This window comes from Ammodytes marinus, assembly GCF_949987685.1.
Source record: "Ammodytes marinus genome assembly, chromosome: 14".
NCBI classification, from domain to species: Eukaryota; Metazoa; Chordata; class Actinopteri; order Uranoscopiformes; family Ammodytidae; genus Ammodytes; species Ammodytes marinus.
Window position 1 is genome coordinate 1,039,680 of NC_137218.1, and position 13,463 is coordinate 1,053,142.

The window sequence follows — 13,463 nt, forward strand, 5'->3', positions numbered from 1 at the left end:
AGTATAATACTCTAGAGGAGGAGACGTGATTAATCCACAAACCTTGCAGCTGTTTCTTCAGCTTCTCAACCTCAGTCTCCAGATCCTCCAGTGTGTCCGGTTTCGCTGCTAGTTCTGAAGAAAAAGTAACGCAGATAAAGTTTTGATCCACTGCATGAATGATCTATGACACATTGAACAAAGCATATGGACCAACTGATGTATAAACCACACAAATATGGAAGTCTATCCTACATCCTCTAAGACTATTTTCTATGATAAAGTCACCTGTTCACATTTATTAGACTGATTGTATAAACAAACAAACTCAACAAATAATTAACTTATATAATAATGAATAATAATTAACTTATATAACTTAAATAATCAGTTTTATTGACCCAATATGTGTCATATACAAGTCATTTCAGTTTGTGAAAAATACTTAGTGACTTACTGTTAATGAAAATATTCCATGACACTGAAACTGATGCAGAGCAACAGTGTTTCTAAAGGTTTAAATGTTTTTCTATTATCCTGACAGACACTGTACCTTTATTATCTGCTTGCAGGTTTTTCACCTCCAGGGTGAGCTCACTCAGTGCAGCGTGGAGATCATAGGCCTGAACAGCGTAGACGGAGCAGACGAGCATCAAAAGCACAAGGACCTTCATCATGACGCTGATGGTTGAACTGTGTGATGTGTTAACCTGTGATGTGTTTATGTAGAACAGCAGAAAGAGGCGTGGAGGAAAAGGACGTGGATAATCACATTTAATTATTTCCTTTATTCCCCGAAACATAAACTCACTGGGAATATTTTTCACTTGGTGATCCAGTTTCATCTGTCTTGAACACAAAACAAGAGAATGTCAAGTCACAATATCAGTCTGGTCTCACCAGGTCACCCTTTCTGCCTCAGGCGTTTCTCCGCCACTTGATAGGTAGATAGTTAAAAACATGTTGTTTCTTGGCAGGTTCACCTCTCTGTATTCATTGTCTAAGACAGGAATGGAGGAAGGTATCGGCTCACAGGGCTCGTCATGGAATGAGTCATAAGTGTCACTAGAGATTTAATTCCTGGTTGACCCTAATGTGTGTGAACGCTGGATGCTGACAACCTGACCCTGAACTGGATACCTGAAAAAGATTTGAAAATGTCAAATTAGTATGAATATGGTTAAATAGTTCATTACCCACAATGTATTAAACATGTGGAATATATGGAAGCCCTTTACTGCATGTCTTCCCCTTCTTTAAAGAACATATTAAAGATGTCAATTAAAAACTGCAACCGCGGTTGTGATTATTGATCAAAGAAAGTTAATTCAATATTGTAGAGCCGAGCGGGGGCTATCCTGTCGTTATTTGGTCCAGTAATGACAGACTCACATACTGGGACAAAGCTTTTGATTTGATTTTCTGTTTTCAATGTGTTGATATCAAACATAAATAATAAAGACATCGAGAGATAATGCTACAATCATGTTGAATGAGAAGACCAACCTTGAAGCAGATGGGCTATAGCAGTATGCACAGGCTCACCAAATTTTGATAATAGAAGATTGGAAAAATCTTGCGTGGTCCGATGAGTCTTGATTTCACTCGCAAAGTTCAGATGGTAGGGTCAGAATTTGGCGGAAAAAACATGAAAGCATGGATCCATCCTGCCGTCCACCATCAACCATGCCATGTTCAAAGTCACCTAAAGCCCCTATCTTCCCCATTCTGATGCTCGGTTTGACTTCAGTACATTTTCTTAACCACGTCTAAATGCCTAAATGCATTGAGTTGCTGCCATGAGATTGGCTGATCAGCTATTTGTTTTAAAAGCAATTGAACAGATGTGCCTAATAAAGTAACCTGTAAGGCAGCCCACCTGACCCAAAGGGTTGAGCCCCACCAGATCTAGTTGTGGGCCCATCAGATGTAAAGGGGCTTGTGCCTGTCTGTCTGTCTGTCTGTCTGTCTGTCTGTCTGTCTGTCTGGGGCGCCGTGGCAGACCCGGCCCCCTCTCTGGGCCTGGCTCCAGAAAGGCAGGGTCTCTCCTCTAACTTGTTCTGCCATTAGAGACATAGTGAATCATTCTGTCGGGCCCCTCACCTGAGACACTTTGCCTTGGGAGACCAGGAGCACTCCAGACAACACAGCCCTCAGGTTCACAGGGACACACAAACCTCTCCACCATGGTAAGATTGTTACATTATTATATGTGATAATATAGAATCTAAATGAGTTTGATGTGGCCCAAAACTAAGATGATTTACATCAGAGATGTAACTGGTTAGTAAATCATGACTGTTGCGGAAAAATCAATAAACAAAAAACTTTTTTTAGTAAGTCATTTTTTTAATAAGTTTTTAAAATTACTTCAGTGTGTTTGGAGGGGTAGGGGGAGACAATTTTTTTTAACTTAAATAAATACTCAAATAAAACATATTTAGCTCTTCACCACAGACTACTGTACATTATAACATAGTTAACAAGGACATATTAAATGTAACAGTTGTAGTTCTCTGTCTCAGACTGTGGGTGTGTGCGCACTAGTGTGTGTGTGTGTGTGTGTGTGTGTGTGTGTGTGTGTGTCAGAGGTGTAGCCCCGCCCTTCACCAAACAGAGAAGAGGAGAGAGCAAAGCATCACAGCAGCAGACACTACTTCACATAGATTAGATAAATGTTTAATAAAATAAAACCTGTTCTATGTGTAAAGAGACCGTAGATAGATGACTAAGGTTGTTATTCAGCACAACAACAACATAAATCATATTCCTATCATTGTCTTTGGGCCGAATCCCCGAAACAGTGATAAGAGAAACACTGAATAGGGGAGAACGGGGTAAGTAGGCACACTTTTTACTCTAGTGAGAATTGCTTATCACCTAAACATCTTTCAATAGTCATTCCTACATTAAATTGAAGCTTAAGGTGTTGACTTGAAATGTGTACCCCTCACTTTTTCTATCTTATTGTAATAAAGAAGAAATTAATCATCAAAGACACCCTTACAAATTGTGACAACCAACCCCATCAAGGGTTCGGTTGTCAAACACTATGGGGTTGTTTGTCACAATGTTATCTTAATGGGAATAATCTTAAAAAGAAGGCAAGAAAGTAGAACTACATTTGAAAGTTTAATTGCATTGTCAAGTTGACAAATAGGCCTACATAACTTACTGTAGCCTTGGCAGCTGGTCTAGTTTGGGATGCACTGGGTTGTTTTGATTTTGTTGCCCTTTTTTCTTTTGCATGCTAGCTGCCTTTTCCTGCTCTATTCTTTCCTTCTCTGGGGTGTCAGTGAGGATACAGCTTGACAATTTATTTCGTTATTGGGTTCCTTTTCTGGCTGCAGCCTTGAGATAACATGTGACAACCAACCCCCCAAAAAATTTGACGACCAACCCCAACTTGAATTTCTTGCTAGCATCAAGGCCAACAACCATCTGACAACTAATTAGCTTGCTAACCACAATCTAAACTATAGTTTACCCTTCACACTTTGTATGGGTAACAAGTGTTTTGTTATAAACCCATTGTGTAAAAGCCTAGAAGAAAAATACTGAGGAGCTAAATATTTTCAATTTGACATGAAAAACACAAACAGTCGTCTCACCTCAAATTCAGCAGTCTAACTCCAAGGAAGACTATGTAGGTGACCTCTGATCCCAATTCTGGATATTTACATACCAAAATTTCACAGACAGCACCTTCTGGTTCCGAGATATAACGATTGTGACAACCAACCCGTGTGACAAATTACCCCGTTCTCCCCTACAGTAGATGGATAGAGTATGTACAGATGAATTGTATTAGGCCTACAGTTTATAATTTATAATTGTAATGAATACCACAGAATTTATTTTGATTAAGTACTTTATGTACGTTGTTTTTGAGCTGTGAGAAAAGTTTTTTTTTCACAGCTCAATTGCGGAGGTGTGTTTGACCTGAGGGCTGCACTACCAAGAGAGATGAAGAGGTTATGAAATCATCTGAATGAGCCCCATTGAATGACATGTTGCAACATTAGTTCAGCAAAGGCTGTTATTAATTTTTATGATGTTTACTTGACTTTGAAAGGCAACCACAGGAGAGTCTGGGAACCTTGTTCAATGAGGCGACGTAAAGTAGACAGAGCAAGACACACACACACAGACACACACACACACAGACACACAGGTTGTCGCGGGAACCCTGTGATAAGAGCAGTGTTAATATAAACTAGTTGCCGCTTGTTTCTTTCAGGTAACAGGTGTCACATGAGGACATTGCTGCAGGTTCACTAAGGCCTGAGACAAACAACCTGCGTCTGTTACTGCTGCGTCTCTCTGTTTTCAGCCACACATGTAAAGACTCAGCAGCTGCTTCTAAAAGCCCTGTCTTTCTACACAGAGTTTTCACAGATAATTCCCATTAATATGAAGTTATTTCATGTCATTTTATGACGCATATGATTAATATTGAGTCTCGGCAGTAATCCTAGTGCCTTTTTTTTTCCACATTTTCGCTTGTTGGAAGTTTTATTTTGAAAGAGACAAACCGGGAAATGGTGAAACTACAGTGAGTGCTGCTGGTATGACTGTCAACAGAGTATTTCTCTATCAGTTAAAGCAGAGAGAGAGAGAGAGAGAGAGAGAGAGAGAGAGAGAGAGAGAGAGAGAGAGAGAGAGAGAGAGACAGACAGACAGACAGAGAGGAGAAAGAGAGACAGACAGAGAGGAGAGAGAGAGAGACAGACAGACAGAGAGAGACAGAGAGGAGAGAGAGACAGAGGAGAGAGAGAGAGAGAGAGAGAGTGAGACGCTAGGCTCCGATGGGCGTGGGAGCCGTGGCCGCTGTAGTGTGTTAACACGGACGCCAAAAAAAAAGTCAGACGCAGACGAGTGAAGTATTAAATCATTCTCCTAACACTTTGACAGACACATCATTGATTGTCGGCCATACTGTTATCCTATATATGAATTAATTTTCTTACATGTGGGCGTGTTGTTACAATCACGTACAGGCCGTGGGAGAGAAAAGTGGCAGTTTGGTGTCAGTGGTTTCTGCCCGAAGCGAAACCCTCTCCATGGAGTCAGGAGAGGATAACAGGATGGCTGCCAAGTATGTGTCTGTCTAGTGTTAGGAGAATGATTTAGTACAGTATAATTAATGCCCAACCCAAGTTGGAACTTCATGTGTTTTCATCCAGAATGCCTAACCTCAGATCTACATAATGGAGGCGTGGTTGGAATTCTGACAGAAAACCCCGAAGGCAGAACTCTACCGTTTGACAGTAAACAGAGGTTTGTACATAGCTGGTTCTCCCTTCTATATAAGTGTCACTCCGGTTAACACTGACACAGTTCATCTGACAGAACAGAGAAGCAACATGGCCGCCATAGACAAGCTTCTGAAGGACGTGGTGCAGGATGATCGTAGTCTCCATGCTCTGCTGAACGAGATGGTGAAACAGAATAAAGGTAAAGTGATACGTTTCAATCAGAGAATTAATTACATTAGAAACTTTAAGAACTAAAGCTGTTTTACAACAATGTAAAGTTCAGAATATTAATATATATTTATATAAAAATATATTCTATATATATATCTAATGTCCAAAAGGATAGAATTGTGACTGAGTGACTGAAGTATTTGGTCCTTTCCTGTGTTATTACATTGAGAACAAACATGAGTTATGAGTCTAAACTAAAGTGCGTCATATCTGGTCACATGGTGCGTCAGTATGTCGTTTACCTAATGGGGAAAATATTTTCATGATTTAAGAAAGCTACCTTAAGTGGTGAATGGAACATATTTACATTGCTCTCTCTCTGTCTCTGTCTCTCTCTCTCTCTCTCTCTCTCTCTCTCTCTCTGTAAACAAACAGTGTTGCCAAAGCTACAAATGTTACAAATATTAACAAAAGAGAGACAAAAGAATATGTACATATAACAAAATATAACAATTTAACATAACATACTGATGTGCATCTTGAAATAATAGTAACATTTTGAAAATTAAATGAATGAAAAAACTATATAAACAAATTAGGGGAGAGTGGGATGATTTGTGCCACTTTTTAATTAAAATGTGACTTTAAAGTGAGGCCTTGACAGTACTATCTCCAACTAAAATATGTGCATATATTTCAGAATGAGGTGCATCCCTGGCAACAATAACTTTGGATCTGAAATTAAATGTTTATGTCTCGTGGCACAAAACCCCGGTGCTGGGTAAGTTGTGCTTTTGGAGAGAATACGTTGGGGTAAATTGTGCCATTGATATGTATCCCATACACTGTAATGCTATATAAAAGCAAAACAAATCCATTAGACAATTACTAATTTAGGGTTTATTTAAAGTAAATAAAGTTAATTTTTTACAAAGATTGAAGGTAAATTTTCTTAAACAAGGCCTAGCAGATATAGGTGGTTTTACCTGCAAAGCTCACAATGACAAAGTCACCATCATCATCTTTCTGGCCATCTGAACTCTCATCAGTGGTGTCGTTAAGTGGAATTGAGATGTCACTCTCTTCTGAGCTACTGTAGACAATCACTTTCTTTTGGTGACCAGCGTGCACACCCCAGGCCCTTTGGCACAAATAACCCCAACCCCAGATTTTTGGAAAAACTAGCATAATGCTCTGTGTGTGTGTTTTAGTGTTCCAATGGGTGATGTAGGAGTCTAATTGATATGTTCTCAGGCTGGTCCTGAGGCGGAGCAGAGGGGGAACCAGTCTGTGGACAGAGCCTCAGGGCAAGACAAATGGCAATGCATTCATATCTGTGCCTCACAGTTCATGAGTTATTGGTCAAAACTAAAGTGCTTCATATCTGGTCACATGGTGTGTCAGTAAGTTGTTTACATAACGGGGAAGCGATGCAAATATATCTTTACTTTTACCTGTCAAACATCGCTTTGGTTTCCTCCCTCCCCCTCTCTCTCTCCCTCAAACCCTCCCTTATCTGCATTTTTTTCAGAACAAGCAGCAAAACTGGAGGATCAGCAGACTGAGGTTGACAAGCTGAAGAAAAGACTGCAAGGTGTGTGGATTAATCATGTCTCCTCTAACAAAAACATGTTCAAACATTTTCAAGCAGAATATATTTTCCTTACTAAAAAATCTCTCTCTCTCTCTCTCTCTCTCTCTCTCAGTTAAACAGGTGGCTTTCTCAGCATCTCTGTCCGCTGAAGGCGGATCAACTAGCTCTCTTGGACCCTTTACGGAACACAAGACTCTGATCTTCAAGAGTGTCCCCACAAACATTGGAAAGGCCTACAACCCAGAAACAGGTATCTGACATTGTTACAATACATTTCACTCTTTAGCTTTGATGGTCTGTTTGAAGTAGGGATGGGCATAATTAATCGTTGATCGATCATTGATCGTTAAGAATATTGTCGATCACGTAAAATTGTTATCGATCATATAGCCGTTGTGTTGCGCAGTGTGAGTCCGGCAGCACAGCAATGAATTTCACTATGTGGCAGCACCAGACTTTATGGGCAGCAATTAAACATCCTACCAGCAGGGGGAGATACTTAACTAGTAGTAGGAGACAACAGAACAGGCTCAGGCAGCAGCCTGCGAGCTGCATTAGATGTCAAAACATAAACATGAAGAAGTCAAGGCGAAGTTTGGCATTGGACAGCTTAGAACCGAAAATAACTAAGTTCATTAAACATTGTGAAACCTTGTATAAGCGCAAAACCTCCACAAACCAAATTATGTACCACTTGTACATTGAAGCCTACTTCCGACCCTGTTTAACACGTCACGTTAGCGCCGCTAGCATTAGCAGCTAACTTTAGCGTCTCTGCTTTCCTACTTCGCCTTCATCAGGGAACTAATTTGCACATTTTGTTTATTAGATTAAGTAATGTTTGACAGCATCTTAGGAGGCCCATATGTGTTTAACGGTATTGTAGCATTGGCTCCTTGTTGACTCATAGCCTCGGGCTTTAACCAGCGCTGCATTTTATTATTATTTTATTTTTAAAAGTTGCCTTGTCTTAATGGATTGTTGTTTGCCTAGAAGATCTTGGAATAAAGATGTAATTGAGTAAAAACCTCTTGTATACAGTCTATGGTAAAAAGGCTGAATTTTGGATGTTCTGTTGGCATTTTTTAATATGTAAAAAGATAACGATTAAATCGATAATTGATTGTTAATTTTCCCAATTAATCGTTAAATTAAATTTCTTAAAATGCCCATTCCTAGTTTGAAGGATGTTGCAATGTTTGATTTTTATTTGATTCCCCTTTTAAAATGATTACATTTTAAATTGATTATTCAAACAATTGTCCAACAGGTGTTTTCACTGCACCGGTAAAAGGGGGCTACCAGTTCCTGTGGTACATAGCTGCATATGGAGGCAGTACTGGTGCAACTACAGCTGTTGTTCTGGTCAAGAACTCCGAGCACACCTTTGCGGCATGGGAGGATCAGAAGAGTGGTTTTGTGTCTTCTTCTCAAGGCATTACACTGCTCCTGGAGGCTGGAGATACTGTGTTTCTGCGTCTATTTAAAGGTGCTAAAGTGTTTGATAATGTAAATAATCACACCACCTTCAGCGGTCATCTGCTTTTCCCCATGTGAGACAGAAGCAGGTGAAATCCATCCATGCTTTTAGTTTCCTTTAACACTACTGCTCTTAACCTTAATCCTAATCACTGCAGCACTGTGAAGTTAACTGAGCTGAATGAGAGAGAGCAATGCAACATGTAAACTATCATGTAAGAAATGTGATTCTTTTCTTCTCATAAAACATGATTGCAGCATTATCTCTGGATGTCTTTATTATTTATGTTTAAATATCAACACGTTGAAAACAGAAAATCAAATGCTTTGTGACAGTATTGTTCTCTGTCAGAATGGCTCACTAGCAGGGACTCAGCTTTGGTGAGCTCAGTTGTTTACACTGATATGTGTCTCTAACTGGAAAGTGTCCCCCCCCCCCTCCAGTGAAGTTTCCCTGAGCGTGAAGCGGTAGCGAGCGGTCGGGGGGGAGGGCCTGTGTGTAGGAGCTGGGGTGGAGCTAAGTCTGAATCTTGTCTTTACAAAACAGAACCAACAAATGTTACTATGTAAAATCCAGCCAGAGAGGAGGACCACTACACATTCTAGTGGGTCAGAAGTCATCATTGAGAGGGATTATTTTTGTGGGACGCTGTATTTAGTTTTTTAATGAAAATACAGCATTTTATGCCTTCAAACTAAATGTTTGATCAATTATATTAATAGAAACCATTGACTGGATTTCATTTTGTTGTTTTCAAAAGATATGTTTTTGGTGTTTTTTCACCATTATTTAACAGTCAAGTATAGAGAGAGAGAGAGAGAGAGAGAGAGAGAGAGAGAGAGAGAGATAGAGAGAGAGAGGGAGGGAGGGAGGGAGGGAGGGAGAAACTACAGAACAGGGGATGGGTTGAATCAGCCATGATGGAACGGGCCTTCCTCATGGCCTGACCTTATATGGTGATTATCAGGGTAACTGAGGTTGCTCAGTTGAGTGCCAGCAATCTTTCTTTACAATCCGTTGCAGCCATTGGAGGCTTTTCCTCCACGCCTCTTTCTTCTGTTCTACATAAACACATCACAGGTTAACACATCACACAGTTCAACCATCAGCGTCATGATGAAGGTCCTTGTGGTTTTGATGCTCGTCTGCTCCGTCTACGCCGAAGAGACAGAGATTCTGTCGGACCAACAGGACGTCCACGCTGCACTGAGAGAGCTCACCGCCTCACTGGCTAAGCAGGAGGTGGAGGTGAAAAACCTGCAAGCAGAGAATAAAGGTACAGTGTCTGTCAGGATAATAGTGTGCTACAAAGATGAATTGGTTCACAACTTTAAGCTTTTTTCCAGCAATGGAAGTAGGTGAAGTCTTAAAAGTTGATGCAAAAAATTGGTACAGATGTTTGTTCGCTCGTGGTGTAGTGGTTAAGAGTTGTTTGTCCCAAATTTAGTGACAATTTTCAAGTTTTCAACATTGACTGTATATGGGAGTTGTGGATTAATCACGTCTCCTCTAACAAAAACATGTTAAAACATTTTCAACCAGAATATATTTTCATTACTAAAAAAATCTTGATAAAGTGACAGCAGGTCACTGTGGTCATCCAAGCAACTTCTTTTAAAGTCCCACACACATCCTACCTCTACTGCACGTCTGCGTCTGACTTTTTGTCAATGACGTGTAATCAACCTGTGCCGCGCTGCAGATGCCCGTCAGAGGCACGTCTGCGGCGACGCTCCCCTTTACCTCAGGAGGAGGAACCTATTTTGTCAGGGAGACGCGCGTCTCTCTCGGGTCTCTCTGCTTTAACTGATAGAGAAATACTCTGTTGCCAGTCATACCAGCAGCATTCACTGGAGTTTGACAATTTCCCTGTTTGTTTCTTTCAAAATAAAACTCCCAAGAGCGAAAATGTGAAAAAAAAAACAACGAGGCGCTAGGATTACTGTCAAAACTCAATATTAATCATATGCATCACAACATGACATGAAACAACTTCATATTAATGGGAATTATCTATGAAAACTCTATGTAGAAAGACAGGGCTTTTAGAAGCAGCGCTGCAGCAGCAGTTGAGACGTTACATGTGTGGCCGAGAAAAGTGCGAGAGAGGCAGCAGTAAGGTAAGGCGACGCGCTCCAGAGGTAGACGCAGGATGTGTGTGGAGGCCGTAAGGCAGCGGTCAAGAAAAACCTTTTTGCTTTGCTTTATGCTGCTCTCACCTTTTTATCCTTCTCCCTCTTTTATTAGCCCACACACACGTTAATTCTCACGTTTGAACGTTTAACCGACTATGTGCATCCCTAATAAAATGACGTCAGGATTGCCGTCAATGCGCTTGCTTGTGCTCGAGTTTGAGCGTGTGTCATCTCATTAGCATCTGTACTTTGACCTGAGTACTCAAGCCACGGAAGTGTACTGTACTTGAGTACGGATGGCATGCTCACACTAGCCAAACGATTTAGACTTTAGGGCTCAAACGTACTCGGGCGAGGAACAGATGGCCTAGTGTCTCCCCCTGACATTAACACCATCACAGACGCAGCTCAGTTTAAATCTAACCTGAGAACTTATTTATTTAGAAAGACTTTTAATACACAGTAGCACTGTGACATTTTCCTCCTGCTGATGATGTGTAAGCTTTTCTGACTTTACTGTATGTTACATTTGATTGTTTCCTTAAAGTAAAGGGCTTCATAAATGTTGACGAAATCTATTTCTCTATGATTGTATAACATATTAATGCTAGTCATTCTATTCACCTCACATTGAACTCTGGTGTACAACACTGTGGTACACTTATTTTTGCCCTTAGCCATGAAGAAGTGAAACTGTCTGTAAGGAATTGAAACTCAGAAGACCAGGGTCACGCACCTGGTCAGACAAATACGTGCCAGTATGGGTATAAATGTTGTAACATCCCTTTCTGACTTTAGTCACTTCTCTGTTATACTATGTGTGTACATGATAACTGACTCAACTTGCAAGTTTTCAACTAAAGTCTGCGGAAATCTGACTCCTGACTCTTTGTGCATTATTTCATACTTATATTGAAATTAGAAAAGTTTAGTAACAATAAATAAATGTTAATTGATCGATAGACGATAAACAGCTGAATCTCTCTCTCTCTCTCTCTCTCTCTCTCTCAGGTAAACAGGTGGCTTTCTCTGCCTCTCTGTCAGCTTCTGGCATTCAAACCTTTGGACCCTTTGACAGAAACACTCCTCTGGTCTACAAACACGTCGTCACCAACATTGGAAACGCCTACAGCCCAGTCACAGGTACCTGAACTAGACATTTCAGTTTTGGCCGATGGCGAAAACAGTTGAATTTTCATTTAAGGAGATATACTGCAGGGAAAACCATAATTCAATTTCAAGCAATGGTTAACTTTGAGATGTGTGTCTATTTAGCCTCCATTACATTATTTCTCCTATACAACCATATTATTAACAGACATTGTTTCAACCTTAGTTTTTTTCAATACTCTGAAACAAAAATCTCAACTTCTTAAGCACTTACATCAACTAAACTTTCCATAATCATTCTCAGCACTATTCTGAAGGTTATTACAGAAGGATTAGTTCATATCTGGTTCATTGTAAAAACTTTGGAAACTAATCTGTTGAAAGAATGAAATAAAGATTTAACTCTGGGATTTAAAAGAGATGCTAATTTACAAATAATTGATTTGATTTAAACAAATATAATTAATAAAATTATTTCAGACATTTCTCAAAAAAATGTAACACATTATTTTCACGTCAGTAACCAGCTGGCAAGGTTTCATGGTAATATCTATATGTTTAATTGTTTACCTTATTCACCTGCAGTGTCTCGCTTTAAAAAAAAACCTTTCCACAGGTGCCTTCACTGCACCGCTGAAAGGAGCCTATCACTTCGAGTGGCACCTTTATGGATCCAGACATAACGGCGCTGTGTTGATGAAGAACTCAGAGAACATCTTCCTCGCATTTGAGTCCCAGTCATCCGATTATCCCTCTACTTCTCAAGGTGCCACGCTGCTCCTGGAGGCTGGAGATGTCGTGTCTGTGCATCTGTGGACTAGCTCAACAGTGCATGACAGCAACGATCACCTCACCACCTTCAGTGGCCATCTGCTTTTCACCATGTAACACACAAACATCTTCACCTACATGATGTTAATGCAGGTTTTGCTTTTCTTAAATAATTCTTGCATTTAAAATATCATAATCTTAATCTTAATCACAGCAGCAAAGTCAAATTCACTTCTCATTTTCCTTCATATAAAAGTATAAAGTCATAAATGTTTAAATCTACAACTGAATGAAGACTAATTTCATGTTATTTGTCTGATTCCTTTGTCATTAAACATCACTGCAAAGCATCTCTGGACATTTCATTAATATTGTTGGTGTCATTTAAATATCAACAGTTTGAAAGCAACAACAAACAATTGCTTCAAGTCGTAATAAAAAAAGAAAGATGTTTTTATTGCTCAGAGTATTTAACCACTTTGAGCTGTTTCCAGTAGTTACCTTCATTGGTCTGAAAGTGTATTAAATTTAAATTATAGATTTACTTGTATAAATATCTTTATTATATGTTGGTTTGATTAAAATGCAGCAGTTTAAAGTCAGCTCTACTTGTATTCTGACTTTCCTAAGCTTATATTCAGATACAGGTACGAGGTGTTTAAGTAAAATACTTTTTTTTACATTTTCATAGAAGCTAAAGAACATTAGAAAATGCAGAATATTATTGGACTACAACTGTAACTGTGTATGCATTTATATGTAATTATGGAGCCAATTTGATTTATTTAACACTGCTGGGTAGCTTGTGAACATCCAAGCTTCAATCAGGGTTGGTCCCCTAGACTACCAGTGTTTTAGCCAAGTTAACCTGGATAAATTGCCCATCTTCTTCAAACATGCATGCAGTCACAGGAACGGTTTCTGACGCCTTTTCTTGAGCCGGGGAGTGAGATAAAATGTTGAAC

General features: G+C 39.7%; 2 protein-coding genes across 2 annotated transcripts; both read left to right on the forward strand.

Moving 5' to 3' along the window:
- The first annotated feature begins 5,267 nt into the window (after positions 1 to 5,267).
- On the forward strand, positions 5,268 to 8,744 carry LOC307261163 (complement C1q-like protein 4). The gene is made up of 4 exons (XM_080041630.1): positions 5,268 to 5,436; positions 6,940 to 7,002; positions 7,115 to 7,252; positions 8,273 to 8,744. Exons 1-4 carry the CDS (start codon positions 5,346 to 5,348, stop codon positions 8,557 to 8,559), a joined length of 579 nt encoding a protein of 192 aa, XP_079897756.1. The 5' UTR covers positions 5,268 to 5,345; the 3' UTR covers positions 8,560 to 8,744.
- An 846-nt stretch (positions 8,745 to 9,590) lies between these two features.
- LOC307260519 (complement C1q-like protein 2) lies at positions 9,591 to 12,848 on the forward strand. The gene is made up of 3 exons (XM_080040780.1): positions 9,591 to 9,758; positions 11,629 to 11,760; positions 12,344 to 12,848. Exons 1-3 carry the CDS (start codon positions 9,596 to 9,598, stop codon positions 12,613 to 12,615), a joined length of 567 nt encoding a protein of 188 aa, XP_079896906.1. The 5' UTR covers positions 9,591 to 9,595; the 3' UTR covers positions 12,616 to 12,848.
- The last annotated feature ends 615 nt before the right edge of the window (positions 12,849 to 13,463 follow it).